Below are 17,407 nucleotides of genomic sequence, written 5' to 3'. Positions count from 1 at the left end.
GACCTTGGACTGACTGTGCAAGTTTTTCTCTCTCTGAGCCCCCATTTCCCCTTTTGTAAGACTAGGGGGTCAGAAGAGATGAGCAAACATCAACTCCACTTTCACAACCCTCCTGGCCCCCAGCCTGTGCATTATTTGAGAGAGTGAGAGCTGTACCCTGGTTCTTAGCCTCTTGCTCGTGCTACATATTCTTGCTCCCAAGCCTTGGCTTGTGCTGGGAATTCGCCTGGCTTGAGCTCTGAAAAAAATCCATCAGAGGAGGTTTTTCACATAGCTTCCCTTAAAAGAAAACACACAAAATGTTTGGAGTCCGAAAAGACCATGCCTCTAGTGGAAGCTTCCAACATCCGTTATAGGGGTTCCTGGTACCACCCCAAGTACAGGTGGGGAGAACGGCCCCTCAACAGGTGGGAGAATGTGCCCCTTCCCCAGCACCAGGGCTTGAATGATTAAAGTTTAAAGAATTAAATGGTTCATGCTGAAGGATTCCTCTGAAGTCATTCTCCCACTTTGCAGGTAAGAAAAATAACGTGCAAGGATGGGAGGAACTTTCCCCCACAGTCCTCCAACATCAGAGCAGATCTTCTGATTTCTGAGTAACAGCTTTCCCTACTCCTTGATTTTTCTGTCTCAGGCTGAGTCCTCAAGATAGAGTGAGATGGGAACCTCCACACTGTACCCTTCCTCAGCCAGATGTTAACAGCTGTAGAGTTCGCACACCGTGTTATTCTTGTTCTGTACTAGCCAGTGGCCAGGGAGCCCAAGCCTCACAAAGGTGAGTATGAAGAAAGAGTAATAATTCCATAGTCCAGAAAAACGCCTTGGGGCAGAATGTTCACCTTTGGGAGTGTCTTTGTTTCCAGAGTCCATGAAAGAAGAAATTGTCACACAGCAAAACGAGTCTCTTAGAACAGGACACATAGGTAGCCAGAGATGGCAAAGAAAGGCAGTAGGCTGGCTGGTATCAATGTCTTCCTCATCATTGGCATCTTAGAGCATATCCCTATCAAAGGGTCCATCTGCCAAGGTCTTCCCCTGAACCACGTCACCTGACCATGAGTGTCATTGGCACTTCCATCAGAAACTGAAATCCCCATTGCACCTTCAAAGTGCATAACCAATTAGTAAAACCCCAGGGACTGCTTGGTGCCTACAATTCAAATAACTTCAGAGGTTCTTTGTTTCTTTTCTTAAAATCTGGAAATCTCTTGGGATAGAGAAAATCACTGGACATAGAAACTCCCTTCAACAAACAACCCCAGATTTCTTTCCAAATTTTTGCCAGAATGCTATTTCTAACTTCACAACACACAGGAAAAGGCCAGGTTGAAGATACTTAATCAATGTTTTCTGATGGTGGGGAAATAATCATTAACTGTTATTACCATAAGTAAAAATTTGTATTAATAGTGTCTTGCATATTAGCCATTTATTGAATAAATATTTATTGATGTCTCCTATGTACCTAGCATCCTGCTATGCCGGGGGAACAACAGTGAAATCAGATACAGCTTTACTTTCATGGTTTTAATTAATCTAATTTCATATATTCCTAATACACATTTTCATATATTCCTTCAATTTCATGTATTCATAATTCTGTGGTAGAAAGAAAAAAACCTGTAAACTGGCACGTTTTAAAAATTGCTAGTTATTATAAATGTAATAAGAACCAAGATGGAGATTAACAGAAGGAAATTTGGGACATTTTTAATCATCAGACCATAGCAAAAAGTACACGTGTTATGCTATCATTTTCATAAGATCATGTTTTATTTCTTTGTTTTGTTGTTGGTATCAGTTCTGTGTAATGTACCAAAGGGAGATACTGAATTTGGATTGAAGAACCCAGTACCATTTGGTCTTCTAATCTGATAGGTTGCTGACAGCTTGTAATCATCTGTTTAATTAAATTTCCTGGTTCAGGAATCAGAAGTTATCAGAGCAGATTAAGATGATGCTAACAGGAAAGCTGTTCACTAATTGTTTTTACTGAACACAAGCCATATGACAGAGACAAGGCGTGCTGCTGGCAATGAGAAGAAGGCACCAAAGCGCTCACTGGGGTTGAGGGAGTGATAACCATTCTGGGCTCCACATTTTAAGGGCTGTTGACAAACAGGAGCCTGCCCAAATGGCTGCCTTTAGCCAGCTGGATTCACTGACGTGTTCCATTCATTCTGCTTAGAATGGATTATAAATCTCTACTCTGGGAAACAGTGCAGGCCAGGACATGGTTGGATGCTTAGAGGCAAAGTCTAGGGTGCACATCACTTGTGTTCCATCATCTCATCATCTCCAATGCAGAATGGCTTGCAAATCCGTGATTATCTAGAATCCCCCTGGCTGCAGGAGCCACAAGCTCAGAGGGCTACTAGGTTAGGCAGGCAACTTCAATGTCAAGGGTCGGTTTGCTAAGGGATTGGGGCGAAACTAGAGACTGAAAGCCTTTCCGTGCCTCCTAGAACAAGCCAAACATATTAATACATGCACAAGAAGGTAGAGGGTGGAGGCTCAAACACTGCCCACTTCCCTGTGTTCATGTTCTTGTTCCTCAGTCATGGCTCCATGGTCAGACCACCAGATATGAGGCCTTGGCCAGATGAACTATTTCTCTTTTCAAAGTTATTTTTAGAAAAAAAATTCAGCTGGGTAGACATGAGTGGCCTCCAAAAGATTTTATTTCCTATCTGAGTCAGGTTCAGCCTCACTGGGCTTGGCTTTCAATTTCTGTTGCCTTGCTGCTCCCTGGGCATTCAGAGGTCCTCCGGTGATGCCCCTCCGTTTCAAGAGCCCCCCAAATGAAGCTGAATGACTACAGATAAGTTTTTGGTACTTTCCAAAATTAAACTATTTCCCTTGGTAAATTTCCAGCAAATGAGCTCATTAATCTGAAAACAGGATGTGGCACATGAAGAGAGTGAGGTCAGACTGCCTGCTCTTTTCACTTACACTGGCTTAGGGCAGAGAGGAAGGGGTGGGTGGGACAGAGGAGAATGGCTTTTATAGGCCCCAAATCCTTGAGAAACTTTTCTTCAAAAGGCCCTTGTGCAGTGTGCCCACCTTTGGAAGAGTCTTTGTTTCCAGAGTCCATGAAAGAAAGAATTGCCACACAGAAAAATCGGTCTCTTAGAACAGGACACATGGGTAGCTACAGATGACAAAGAGAGGCAGTGAGCTGGCTAGTATCAATGTCTTCCTCATCATTGGCATCTTAGAGCATGTCCCTGTCAAAGGATCCATCTGCCAAGCTCTTCCCCTGAACGACATCCCCTGACTATGAGTGTCACTGGCACTTCCATCAGAAATTGAAATCCCCACTGTGCCCTCAAAGTGACCAGTCCCATAAACAACTAGAAAAACCCCAGGGATTGCTTGGTGCCTAGAATTCAAATAACTTCAGAGGTGCTTTGTTTCTTTTCTTAAAATCCAGAAATCTGTTGAGTTAGGGAAAATCACTAGACTTAGAAACTCCCTTCAACAAATAACCCCAGATTTCTTCCCAAATTTTTACTAGAATTGTTATTTCTAACTTCACAACACCCAGGAAAAGGCAAGGTCAAAGATAAATAAATGTTTTCTGATGATGGGAAAACCATCAGACTAATTGACTCAGAGTCCATCCTTTTTTTTTTTTTTTTTTTTTTTTTTTTTTTTTTGAGATGGAGTCTCCCTCCGTCGCCCAGGCTGGAGTGCAGTGGCGCGATCTCGGCTCACTGCAAGCTCCGCCTCCCGGGTTCACGCCATTCTCCTGCCTCAGCTTCCCGAGTAGCTGGGACTACAGGTGCCTGCCACCATGCCTGGCTAATTTTTTGTATTTTTAGTAGAGACGGGGTTCACCGTGTTAGCCAGGCTGGTCTCGAACTCCTGACCTCGTGATCCGCCCGCCTCGGCCTCCCAAAGTGCTGGGATTACAGGGGTGAGCCACCACGCCCGGCCCATCAATTTTTAATTCAGACACTTAATTCTTTGAATCCTTTTCCCCCAGAATCGAAAGGCCCCACAGAGGCCACATCTGGTCAACCTCCCATAGTTTGCAGACATTCTCTCTTAGAGGCCCCCGAGATCCTCTGCTTGTCCACAAGCAGCATCTCCCTCCCAGGTGGACCCCTGAGGTCCCCCTTTGACTAGAGTACCCTGTGTCCCACAGCTTCCGCCTGTCTAGTGGAAGTTGGAGGACAGCAGCTCTGCCCCCAATAAGTGAGAGACTTACAGGCATGCCGGGTTAAAAAACAAACACGTAAAAGATCGTTCCCTGCTCTTACAATCTAGTTGAGAGTCGGGCCATAAAAAGGGACCCTAGGCCAGGTGTGGTGGCTCACGCCTGTAATCCCAGCACTTTGGGAGGCAGAGGTGGGTGGATCACCTGAAGTCAGGAGTTCGAGACCAGCCTAGCCAACATGGTGAGACCCTCCTCTGTACTAAAAATACAAAAATTAGTTGGGTGTGGTGGCGGGCGCCTGTAATCCCAGCTATTCAAGAGGCTGAGACAGGAGAATTGCTTGAACCCGGGAAGCAGAGGTTGCAGTGAGCCGAGATTGGGCCATTGCACTCCAGCCTCTGTGACAAGAGTGAAACTCCATCTCAAAAAAAAAAAAAAAAAAAAGGACCCTAACACATAAAGAGATTTTTGAGGTGTTAAACCCAAACCAACAAGGTGGAGAGTCTCATCCCTCCCTCCACCATCAGTCCTACAAGGTTAAGACATCTGACAGAGAAGGAGCCTTTGTCAAATTGGTAGTTCGCAAAAATAAAGGTTGTGTAGCTTTTAATCTAAAATTCTACCCCAACACTAAGTTCCGTAACTATTTTGATTAATATATTCTTAAGGATTTAGCGACTGTGTGTGTGTGTGTGTGTGTGTGTGTGTGTGCGCGCGCGCGCTTAGACGAAAACAGAAACGGTTCCTTAAAATACCCAGTTTGTGAAAGCACAGGGCCTGGAACCACTTAGTACTATCACTTTGATCAAGTACTATCAAGTACTATCACTTGATTGCTTCAACCCAATAAGCTTGGGAGAGCCTGGCACTGTGCTAGGATCTTCTGGAGAAATCCAAGAAGGGTAAGACTTGGGTTTTACTGCTCTTCACCTCACTACTCGGATCTCAGGCAGGCAGGGGACCAGGGTGGGGCTCCAATTCCCGGTTCGTGTTTGTTTTTTCAGGGGGCATTTTACTGAGCACTAAATACGCACAGGTGCTGCACTAGGTGCCAGGAGCCCCGCACGCGGAGGAGCGGCGTGCACGCGTGTCAGTTAACTGGGCGCACAGTGCCCGTGGCGCCGCAGACCCAGCCCTCGGACTCAGTTTCCCCGCATGGGGATCGCTCGCCCCGCCTGCGGCGGCCCGCGGAGCAGCAGCCCCCCGCCCCGGCCCTGCCTTCCAGGTTTCCGCCCGCGCGGCTGCGTCCTCCACACTCCACCGGAAGCTCCCGGCCGGGCCGCCGGTAGGTGGTGGCTGAGGCGGCGACGAGGTTGGCTGCTCTGCACCCCTGCCCCAGGACAGCAGGGCGGCTCCCCGGCCCCCTTCCTCGTCCTGGACGCCCCGCTCCAGCTCCCCCTCGCTGAAGCGGGGATTCCCCGGGCGCAGCCGGGGACATGGAACCTCGGCTGCAGAGCCGGCCCCTGGACTCACTGCCCCCAGCCCAGCCGCAGGCGCCCCGGCCCCCCGGCGGCTCATTCCTGCTTCCGCGGGCACCGGCGCTGCCTGGCTCCCAGCACTGCGCTCGCAACTGGATATGTTGAGGTGGCGACGCGACACTCCCCCGCCCTCGGGAGGGATCACGGACTGGGCTGGGGGCTCAGACAGGCAACCCGGCCTGCAGAGCCGGGCGGCGGGGGCTGTGCTAGCGCCGGCGGGCGCGAGGAATCACAGAGCGGGGCGCCCAGCCTCATCATGGGGCCCACAAAGACTTCCCATGGGAGTGGGGTCTAGTGCAGGGGTGCCCCGAAGGACGAGTGGGAGATGGGGACACGCGGCGCAGAGAGACTTCTCGTGGATGGAGCCGATGGAGGCCCAGTGTGGAAGAGAAAGGGGTCAAGGAGACGAATAAGGAGCCACCAGAGACGCAGGGGGAATTCCCCCCAGAGGATGCGGGAAGCCGGGGAAAGGAAGGGAATCCGGAAGGAAGGGCTGAGAGCCGGTCAGGTGCTGGCAGAAGGGCTGGTTGGATAGAGACTGGGACGGGCCGAGAGCATTTGGCGTCCTCGACATTCATATACACTTGGAGAGATGATTCCCTGGAGATCCAAGTGCCTGTATAGACAATCTTTTCTAGGGGTTCTACCATTAAGTGAGGAGAGGGTAGATGTAGAAATTGGAGATGAGAATAGAGTGTTGTAAAGGCATGCGTGGTTAGAGAACTGGCTCTGGGTTCAGGAGTCCCTACTCACTAGCTGTGAGACCTTCAGCAAGTCACTTAGCCTCTCTGTGCCTCGGTTTTCTCATCTCTAAGGTGGGGATGATGATGGCAATACCTGCTTCATAGAGTGACAATTAGATGAGATGATGTCTGTAAAATTACATAACACAGCACCCAAAAGTAGTACTAGTTATTTTTCCCTTTTCTTATTAGAGCAGCTTGGGCACATTTTGATGTCCGTGGGAATGAACAGGTAGAGAGGGTGGTATTGAAGCCAGAGGGGAGAGAAGGGACCCACAGATGGGGAGAGAAGTCTTGGGTGTCTGTTTTATCTCAAACCCCAGGGAAAGGAGGGAACAGGTAGGGCTGTAGGAAAGTTTGCAGCTATGGGGTACACAGTTAAAGGGAGTGTCTTCTCATGGTCTTGATGCAGGCCTGGAGGTCGTTTGCTATGGGGGTGAAGGTCCTGATGTACACTGTGGCTGTAAGATGCCGTGCCCTCTTTGCCACCAGCCTGTGGCAGCCCCGGTGTTACACCAGGGCAGGTGGGCAGTTTAATGTGTCTCAGGTCCGATGACCTGCACTGCCCACCTGTGAGGCTCCAGTAGATAGATGTTAAAACACAGTGTAAGCATAATGTACCACTTTCATCCTTTTCTCTGAGGAGCTGGAAGGCCTGTAGTCACCATCTGAGCCAAATGTCAAAGTCTTTCAAGTACTTCACTTGGGCTACACACCACACTTTGATCCACGATCTCATTTAGTCATCACAACAGTTGGGTGAAATAGGTATTATTGTCCCATTTTACAGATGCAGAATCTGAGTTTCAGAGAAGTTAAGGACTTTGTTCCAGGGCCCGCAGTTAGTAAGCGGTGGACCCAGGATTTCAACTCAGCTCTGTCTGACCTCAAAACCCATGATCTGAAACCAATGTGAAAGTTTGCAAAACCTCTGTAGCAGCTGAACTCGATGGAAAGATATGTAGGGATCGTCTTCTCCATTTAATAGATGAGACAAGAGCTGGGTACTCTGATCTCCATCAGAGATCACGCGCACAGAGCTTGGGGCCCCACAGCCCTGAAGTGAATCCTGCTCCACCACCAGAGGCTGTGTGCCTTTGGACCAGGCATCTTGCTTCTCTGACCCTATATACAGCTGCAGAAGAATTCCTTGCAGGTTGCTGTAAGGATTTGGAGGGAAACTGTTGCCCAGCACACAGTACACATGCCAGGAACCATCGTTTCCACGGTGTACTTTTCCTGCAAACGTGGATCTACGTCCCACTTGGCTGCTGAGACCAGCTTTCGTGATCTTGTAGTTGTTTAATGCTTTGTTCTCCTTGAGGCAGCAAAGTGGTGGCACCTGACCGGAGCATGTAGCCACCTATGACTTCCTGAGTGGGGTGGTGCAGGGACAGCCCTGAGGAGTCTGTGGTCCTAAGGCCTTAGATTTCATCAGGGCTTTCCTGCTCCTTCTGGTTGCCTCAGTCCCAGGCAAGATAGGGTCCCAGAATCTTACAGCCTAGAGGCCACCTGTTGCGACTTCTTTTTTACAGATGGGGTCATCAGAACCCACTGTGAGGAAGTGACTTCTCTTTGAGATCATCCAGACACTCCACACAGAGCAGAGCAAAAGTGCCTAGAACTTGAAATTTTGGACTTGCCTTCAACACCCTGGGGATTTCCACCAGGAAGGTGAGCACCCCCACTGAGAATTCCAGGCTGCTCAGAGGTGCCAGGGAACACAGACCAGGGGCCAGCTATGGCCTTCTCCTCCGATGTGCCCAGGGAGGTGGGGGAAGCCAGCGGCAGCCTGCGATTCTCAGCCAGGGGAACTCTCACTGTGCTTTCTGAGAGTCTGTGACACGGGTCATTTTCTCTGACTTGCTCTCTTGCTTTTTCTCACTCTCAAAAAAAAAAAAAAAAAAAAAAAAAAAAAATGACTGGACACTCCTAAAGCCTTCAGTCACCATCCAGGGGATTTTTATCACCACAAAGGGTAATTCCTGCTCCATCCCTGCTGTGACTCAGCTGTGACGTTGAACCACACAAGCCAGAGAGAAGAAGATAAAGTCATCAGAGCTCCTACTCACCAGAGAGTGAGGCCCAGGCCAGGACTCCACAGGGCTGGTCCCCTGTCCTGAAGCAACTTAGACAGGCCCTCTGGCCAGCCTGGGACCCTGAGATGGCATCCAGCTCAGGCAGCAGCCCACGCCCGGCCCCTGATGAGAATGAGTTTCCCTTTGGGTGCCCTCCCACCGTCTGCCAGGACCCAAAGGAGCCTAGGGCTCTCTGCTGCACAGGCTGTCTCTCTGAGAACCTGAGGTGAGGTGATGGAGGAGCGGAGGGTGGGCAGAAAGTGGGTGCCAGGGAGGGACCCCTGATGGGAGGTGAGGGGCAGAGGAGCCTGTGACTTTGAGCAGGTGACTTTTCCTGTCTGGGCCTCAGTGTCCACACCCTTTTCTCACACTCCCTGACACTGCCCCTCTGGCTATGGTGGAAGGAGAGGAAGCCACAGAAAGGCCTCAGCTCCCACAGGGGAAAGCGATCACACCGAGGAGAGCCTCGAGGCTGTGAGGCCACTGTTTCATTGTGTCGCCTGGGGCACTGCTAATGTCCCTAAGCTGCAGCTTGCTTGTCTGTAAAGCTGTTTTCTGCGTAGCAGAATTATTAATGAAGCCCAATGCATAATAATCACAAAAGTTCTTATAGTAACAAATATAAACCCCTTGGTGAATGACAAACTGTTAGACGAATATCTCTCCTTCCACAGCATTGCTCATCACCTCAGACTGTTTGCTGGGACCCCTTTTGGAGGGGACAAAGAGATCGATATATATTTATGTATTTAATGATATTTAAAGTATTAACCCAGAAAGGCATGACATCAATACTATCATCAACATTCCTCTTTAAGCAATTATGTGCCTACTGTGTGCCAAATGCTCTGCCCTCAGGTCCTCAGCACAGCTTAGAGGGGTGGATACTATTATGATCCTATTTTACAAATGAGGACATTGAGGCCTAATAGGTTAGGTCAGCTTTGGTCAGTTTCCTGGCAAATATGCCCTTAAACTGCCTCATGTGATGACCTTTTGTTTGGGGTTTTACAGCTTAAGAAGGTGGGAAAGCTGAATCAGGCAAGTGAGAAGTTCAAACATGATGACAAAGGAGGAGGCTGTGAGAATATCGAGGAGAGGCTGTGACCGTGGAAAGGCCAACCAGAGGGTGGAGGAGCAGAGGTTGTCTGGTTTTACCATCAAGCTGATTGTCAGAGTTCAACTCAGGCTCTGGTGGTGGGTCTCCTGGTTTCTCCTCTCCCTCCTTCCAAAACCTGGCAGAGGAGGGAGCTGATTGGAATTTGGAGGGCTGAGGCCTGAGGCCTAAGTCCTGAAGAGCTTCTACTCAGCTGTGCTCCTGACTCACTCTACCTTGACTAATCCACATGCCCTCTGGGGCCTCATTCCCTCTTTCGTAAAATGGGCTATCTCAGTAGCAGGTCAGAGACACCAGGAGCTTTGTGAAAACGCAGGTGCTGGCCAGGTGCAGTGGCTCATGCCTGTAATCCCAGCACTTTGGCAGGCCGAGGCAGGAGGATCACTTGAGGTCAGGAGTTTGAGACCAACCTGGCCAATAAGGTGAAACCTCGTCTCTACTAAAAATACAAAAATTAGCTGGGCATGGTGGTACACACCTGTAATCCCAGTAATCCCAGTACTCGGGGGGCTAAGGCATGAGAATCACTTGAACCTGGGAGGCAGAGGTTGCAGTGAGCTGAGATCATGCCACTGCACTCCAGCCTGGGCGACAGAGTAAGACCCTGTCTCCAAAAGATAAAAACCCCCCAAAAAACAAAACAAAAATCCGTGGGTACCCAGGTGTTACCCATTAGAATCTGACACCCACTCCTGATTAAGAACCTCCAGGCCAGATATTCTCTGAGGCCCCTTCTTGTTCTAATAGGCCATGATCCTCTGTAATTACTAAACATATGAGACCAAAACCAAATGGAGGACCAAATGAGAAGAGCAAGTGTAGTCACATGTCAGCAATCTCTTGCCTAAACCCCTGAGATCAGATGTGTTTTGTAATTAAGAATTTTTTTAGAAAAGCAAATCAGGGCATTATATAATGCTGGCAGGGAATGGGGCAGTGCCCTGTAATTAAGCACGTTACTGTTTCTGCAATGAAATATGTATATATTCACACTAAGTGGAGTAAGTAAGGGCTGTAAAAGCTTCCGGTCAGTGCAGTCAGGGCAGGTTTGGCAGCCCAGGAAGCTCACTGCAAATTACCAAAAAAACGTGGGATGCTCGGCACTTTTGCGATTTAGGAACTGTGGCTCTGGGATTGTGGACATACACGATCCCCAACCTGCTGACACTTGAGGCTTCTGGAGCTGTCAGGAGAGTGGATGGTGCAGGGAACTGTGGTGCCTCTCTCCAAGGCTTTGTCCATGTTTCCCCAGGAACGGCGAGGATCAGATCTGCCCCAAATGCAGAGGGGAAGACCTCCAGTCTGTAAGCCCAGGAAGCCGTCTTCGAACTCTGGAGAGGGTACGTTGGTACATCACGGAAAAGCATTTGTCCGTTGTCTTGATTTTTCCAGGTTGAGGCCAAGTAGACAGCTGCGCACTCTGCCCCTGGCAGGCACCTCCCAACTAGTCCCGAGTCCAGACTGAATTTACTTTATAAGGAGTGAGGAGACTGATGTTCACAGTGGTGAAGTGTCTTGCCTGAAGCCACCTGGCAATAGACTTAGGGTGAGAACAGTCCAGACCAGGGGTCCACAAACTATGGTTCATGGGCCACATCTGGCCCACCTCCTGAGCAACGAGCCAAGAGTGGTTTTTATATTTTCAAATGGTTGAAAAGATCAGAAGAATGATAGGCCATGTGTAATGACCTGTAATTCTTGAGGCTGTGAGGCCAGTGTCTCACTGTGTGGCCTGGGGCACTGCTGATGTTCTCCAGCCACAGCTTGCTTGTCTGTGAAGATGTTTTCTGCATCACAGAATTGTTATGAGGCCCAATCAATAATAATCAAAAAAGTTCGTATAATAACAAATATAAACCCTTTGGTAAATGACAAACGTGCCTGTAATGCTGAAGTGTTAGAATTCGAATTACATACAATTACATGCCTGTAATTCTAATACTTTGGGAGTCCAAGGTGGGCAAAGAGCTTGAGCCCAGGAGTTTGATACTAGCTTGGGCAACATGGTGAAACCCCATCTTTACAAAAAATATAAACATTAGCCTGGCATGGTGGCACGTGCCGGTAGTCCCAGTTAGTCTGGAGGCTGAGGTAGGAGAATCACCTGAGCCCAGGGAAGTCAAGGCTGCAGTGAACCATGATTGTGCCACTACACTCCAGCCTGGGTAGCAGAATGAGACTCTGTCTCAAAAACAACAAAAGAAGATATTTTGAGACACATGAAAATTATACAAAATTGAGTACTTGCAACAAAGACTTCACAGCCCCAAATATTCACTATCCAACCCTTTATAAAAAAGTTAGCAAACTCCTCAACTAGATGGTTCTGTCTGCCTCTGTTTGCCCTTAGGCAGGGAGAGACCGTTATCAGCTCACCTCTTCGGCTCTGCCAAACTGTGCTTCTAGGAATAAGAGACACATTTGGAAGTGTGATAGGCCAGAGAGACATTTCCAGGAGCTGCGGTTTAGAACCCTGGCCCTCCCAAGCTGGAAGGACCCTCACAGGTTACATGTCCTGCTCAAAGGTTCCCACGTGCTATCCAGAACTGATCCATTCCCACTAGCTCATGACAAAATGATAAAAATAAGGCAATTCTATAAATGAGTTTATGTAAACTGAACTCTTTCCATTTCTAAAACCAACCTTTACTCTGAGATTGTGTCTGTCCTATGCATGTCTTTATATAAATGAGAGGATGTAATAATAGATGATAGTTTTTGGTAAAGCCTTTACTAAGAAAAATTGAAAAGGTGACAATCTCTTTGTTAATGTCTCAATTAAACACACACACACACACACACACACACACACACACTCATATTGGTCCACGAATCCAAACAGGCAGGAGTCACTGCTCAAAATCAAATCCTCTTGTTTACACATGGGGCCCTGAGACCCGCAGAGGAGTCTCATTGCTCAGCCACCCTCTCTACCTCCACTGTGAGGTGCCTGGCTCCTTTCAGCCAAAGCCCTCTTCTTGCAGCAAACTGTTGCCCAGGGATCAGGAGCCTGATGTCCAGGGGTAGTTCTGCATAATTTTCTGCTCGGCTGGCAGCAATTCCCAGGCCCTGTGTCTGCATCTGTAAAATGAGGATGTTAAGCCGGCTCTGCAAGGCCTTTCCAGGAGACCATGATAGCAGTGCCAGCAGGGCAGCTATCCCCCTACCGTTGGACCAGAGGCAGGCGAGTGTCCACACCTCCTTCTCCTTTCTCTGAGCTGGTCCTTCTCATTCAGAGAGTTCAGGGGAATTTCCTCTTCCACCCAGAGCTGGTTTTGAGCACTCTCCCATCTGCTTCTCAGCAGCCTCTCCATCGGCAGGCCCTCAGGGAGTAAGAGTAAGGATCAAACGCATGTTCTTGGAACTTTACACTCTGCAACGTGGTAAGAGTGAATATGATACACCGCTCCGTGGAGTAACTCCCTGAGCCTCCCTGTTTGGCTCCTGGTGGATTGGCTGTGAGACACAAGCAGACCCTCAACTCTCTGTGGGCCACTGTGCCTCACTTGCAAAAGGCCGTTACCTGCTTGAATGCTCTAGGACTGTTGTTTTTAGCTTGTTTTATTTTTTCCTCTTAACAAAATTAACATACATCTATTGTGTAAATCTTAGATCACATAGATGTTTTAATATCTCCTAATCCAATGGCTTATTTTCATCTTTTTCAATCAGATGAAAGTAGAAACGTTCTGATGGAGGGGGAGCCTGGAGCCCTGGCCTGTTAATTGCCCCATTTCTTTCTCTTATCCCAGCCCCTAAGAGGTTCTGGGGACTCCTAGGGCCCTGCAGAGCACAGTTTGAAACTTGCTGCCTTGAGCCAAATGAAGGGACTGTAATTCATGGTAGAATTATAGGCCCCTTAACAGGCTATAGGATGGGAGAGGAAGCTGCCTGTATTTGCGAGCAAAGAAGGCTTCCTTAACGCAGGCAGACCTCTGAGAGGCAGCAGCCCCCTCCCCTCCCTGCTGGCTTCCCCACCTCGTGGAGTCATGGACTCCTGGTGAAAAGCTGGGGTCGGGAGGGGCGGTAGTCATGGTCTGATCACCTACACAAAGTCACATAGGGGAAGGACCAGGGACTCCTCTGACTTTTGCCCCAGTGGGAACTTTGGGGGACTTTTGAACAAAGGAAAATGGCTGATGAAAAGTCAACACTTTGCATGTGTGGTAATTCCTAAGTTTGCCTGCACGTGTAGGGCAACCTGGGAAATGGAGGCAGGGTAGAGGGCTGAGGACCAGCCCTCCTTGCAAACACTTCCCATACCATCTGCTTATCAGTTTATCCTCAGCCTCTGACTTCATTAGATGATTATCTCCTGAAGAAGTGCCCAGAGCCATGGACTGATTACCTGATATAAGAAGCGGATATTAAAGGATTAATGTTGACCTAGTTAGAGACTTGATAGTTGCCTCACATGATCTTCCTGTAGAAGTGACAGTGAAGGAGGGGACGTCCGGGGGGACTGGAAGATAAAAACCTTCAGTCCTGTCTGCTGAGGATCAGCAATGGGATAGTTTCTCCCACTCTCTTCCCCCTGAGGCCCATTCAAGAAGGTCAAAGGCAAGCTGACATCTGATGCCAGTAGCTCACAGTAAAGCCTTAATTTTTCTAGAGTCAGAAAATGACAGAAGTTTAAGCTGTCTAGTCCAATTTCTGTTCTGTACTGGATTCCTGCTACGTAGCTCCATGTCCTTCCAATGGCAGAGAGCTCATTACTCCATGAAACAACCACACCCACCCTGGGGCGCTCTGATGGAGGCAACATTCTCCTCTTCCTTTGTACTGAGCTGAAGTCTGTCTCCCTTGAGGTCACAAAAGGCAACTCAGCCCCCTGTCCCGGGAGTCAGTCCTACCTCCGTGGAAAGACACTGAGCAGTCTTTCGCCAGTCTCTGTGCATTTGGGGTAAATGTGCTTCTGTTTATCTGTGTTCCTTGGAGTGTGATACCTGGGAATAAACCCCCAAACCTTACACTTCTGAGTTTGACAGTGTTCATCCGTAATCGCCCCGATCCTGTGACATTCTGTGTGGTGGGTGGTGGTGATAGCCCTATTTTACCAATAGGTAATATTTTGAGGCTCCATGAGGAGGTGTGCCTGGACCAAAGTCACACAGCAAGTGAGAGGCAAAGCCAGGCTCTAACCCGTGGCTCCTGAGGTGGTGGCACCTTCTCTATGCTGCCTCTACACAAGGAATCCTCCCCTAAATGTTTCATACCTGCTTAAACAACACAGTCAGGCTTTAGTGCAGGAGTCCACCAAGTGCTATGGAAAAAACAGGGATGGGCAAGACTACTTTCAACCAGGAGAATCAGGCAGGGCTTCCTGGAGGAGGCGGCAGTTGAACTGAGCGGAGGCTGACAGAGACGAAACTGGCCCAGTTACAGAGGAGGGCAGGAACGGGCTGACAGTGGCAGGCTGACCAAGCTCCCCATGTAGAGTACCCCCTCAGCACCAGCTGAGACCTGAGCCAAAGCAGCCCCTCCGGCCATCCCTGACCTCAGCCCAGTGTGGGGGCAGGCAGTGCCTGGCCTGCTCAGATCCTCTTTGTTCTGTGCAGGTGCTGCAGAGGTGGCACTCATGCTCCCAGCACCCTCTTAACAGTCAAATTCCCAGAGGCCCCAGGTCTCAGAATGGGGCCTCCCGCTAGGGCCCACTGTGACCCCACCACAAAGGGCCTGGGTAGCTGGGGTGACCGGAAACCACACACACAGAGACTCCTCAGACCCAGACAGAAGAACGAGTGTTCCCTCAGGGCTGGGCATCTGTTTTCTCTGTTTCTGTCTCCTCCTCGGAGGAAATTCCACTACACACTTTATTTTTAGCAATTTGCAAGCAGTGAGGCCACTCACACAGGGGCCACTTGTGACACCAGACGGGTTTGGCCCGGGACACATCCTTTGTTCCTCTCCTGCAACGCAGTCTGATTTCTGATTCCCTCTCCTGTCTCCTCGGTCCCTGGCCTTCAAATGAGGCCACTCCAGGCAAGGACACTATGGTGGGGAGGACAGAGCCTGCACATGGACTCCAGGCTCCTGGGCTGCCCTCGCCTGCCCCATTGCCTCCTACAAGTCACTGATTACCCCTGGGCTTCAGCTTCTCCACCTACCCGAGGGAAGCAGAACTTCAAAGCCCCAGCCTCCCCATCATGGCTGTGAGGATCTGATGGGACAGTGTCTACATGAGTGCCAGGAGAGCAGTGAGCCCTTGCAGAGGCTCACAACTATGGGGGAGAACACACAGGCGCACCCACCTCCTCCACTCACGAGCTCAGCGTGACCTTAAGCCATTCCCTCTGTTTCTGCCGGTATTAAGGTGACACTAATCCAGCCCCACCTGCCTCAGAGGATTGTCACGGGGATCCTATGGGACAACATTCAAACACGTTTTGGTCCTGTTCATTTAGGGATATTCCTCACTGCCTTGAGGAAATCCAGTGGGAAAATGGAATTTTAGAGAATTTGTTGTTAAGAGTTTATGATGTGAGGATTAAATGAGATACATGTGTATGACAGCCGCTGGAGAACTGGGTCTGGGGATGTCCCAGGGGCAGTGTGCTTAATCCATAGGAATAAGAATACTAATTAGTAGTAATACTAATAATAGTATTTGTAATAGTAATAGTATTAGTAGTAATTAGTAGTAATAGTATTAGTATTACTACTATTAGTATTCTTAGAGTTATTAATAGTAGTAGTATTCAACAAGTATTCAGTAGTAGTATTTAATAATTTCAATACTAATAATTATTATTACTAATAATGGCTCATATTTATTGAACACTGTGTTAGACAGAATAATGTCCTCCAAAGATGTCCCCATGTGAATCCCCGGGACCTGTGAGTATGTGACCTCACATGGCTCTATGCATTTGCCAGGGCTGCCATAACAAAGTGCACAGACTGGGTGGTGTAAACAACAGAAATGTATTTCCTCGCAGTTCTGTAGATCAGAAGTTCGAGGCACGGTATTGGCGAGTGGTTTCCTCCAAGGCCTCTCTCCCTGCCTTGACATGGCTGTCCCCTCCCTATGTCTTCATGTGGTCCTTCTCCAAATTTCCTCTTCTTAAAAGGATGCCAGTCACATTGCATTAGGGCCCGCCCCCAATGACCTCATTTTAATTTAATTAGCTCTTTAGAGGCCCTGTCTCCATATTCTGAGATACTGGGGGTTAGGACTTCAACATATGATTTGGGTGGGGGGTGCTGAGCCCATAACAATGGCAAAACAGACTCTGCAGACATGATTAAATGAAGGATTCTGAGATGGGGAGGTGACCCTGGATTATCCAGGTGACCCAACGGTCCTCAGAAGAGGGAGAGGAGAGTCAGAGAGAAGGGGAGATGCTCCACTGCTGGCTTTGAAGATGGAGGAAGGGACCAGAAGCCGAGGAGTGCAGGAAGCCCTGAGAAGCTGGGGAAGGGAGGAAGCCATCTTCCCCTTGGGCCTCCAGGAGCAACACAGTCCTGCTGACGTTTCCATGTTAGGACCCTTGGCCTCCAGAACTGTACGATAATAAAGCTGTGTTGTTTTAAGCCATTAAGTTTGTGATGTTTTGTTACAGCAGTAATAGGTAACTAATACCAGTGCTTACATGTATTATCTCATTTAATCCTCACAATAACCCTGTAAGGGGGATATTATTATTATCCTCATTTTGCAGATGAGGAAACTGCAGGACAGAGGAGTTAATAACTATCCCAGGGCCACAAAGCTAGTATGTGAAGTGACAGAAACAAGCTCTGAACCCCAAAAGGCTGGCTCCTGAGGCCACACCCTGAACTTGCGTGCACTCTAAGGAATGAATAATGATGACGGAGAAGCCTCCGAA

At 48.9% G+C, this 17,407-nt stretch overlaps 1 protein-coding gene across 3 annotated transcripts in view; it reads left to right on the top strand.

The window, feature by feature from the left end:
- Positions 1-598: 598 nt before the first annotated feature.
- The window catches only part of TRAF1 (TNF receptor associated factor 1), a 30,858-nt gene continuing 14,049 nt past the window's right edge, over positions 599-17,407 (top strand). Inside the window, exons 1-4 of one of the 3 annotated variants that reach the window (XM_017949591.3) lie at positions 599-775; positions 7,919-8,057; positions 8,322-8,687; positions 10,831-10,918. In XM_017949591.3, the coding sequence (XP_017805080.2) occupies positions 8,548-8,687; positions 10,831-10,918 (228 nt within the window). In that variant the 5' untranslated portion in view covers positions 599-775; positions 7,919-8,057; positions 8,322-8,547. Of the gene's footprint in view, positions 776-4,866; positions 5,065-5,092; positions 5,747-7,918; positions 8,058-8,321; positions 8,688-10,830; positions 10,919-17,407 lie in introns of those variants that run through there. The other 2 variants (XM_009188163.4, XM_009188162.4) reach the window with 2 other exon arrangements.

The sequence above is a fragment of the Papio anubis genome, chromosome 13 (assembly GCF_008728515.1).
Source record: "Papio anubis isolate 15944 chromosome 13, Panubis1.0, whole genome shotgun sequence".
Classification (NCBI taxonomy): Eukaryota; Metazoa; Chordata; class Mammalia; order Primates; family Cercopithecidae; genus Papio; species Papio anubis.
Note: the sequence above shows the minus strand (reverse complement) of the source record. Positions and strands in the feature narration are given on the sequence as shown.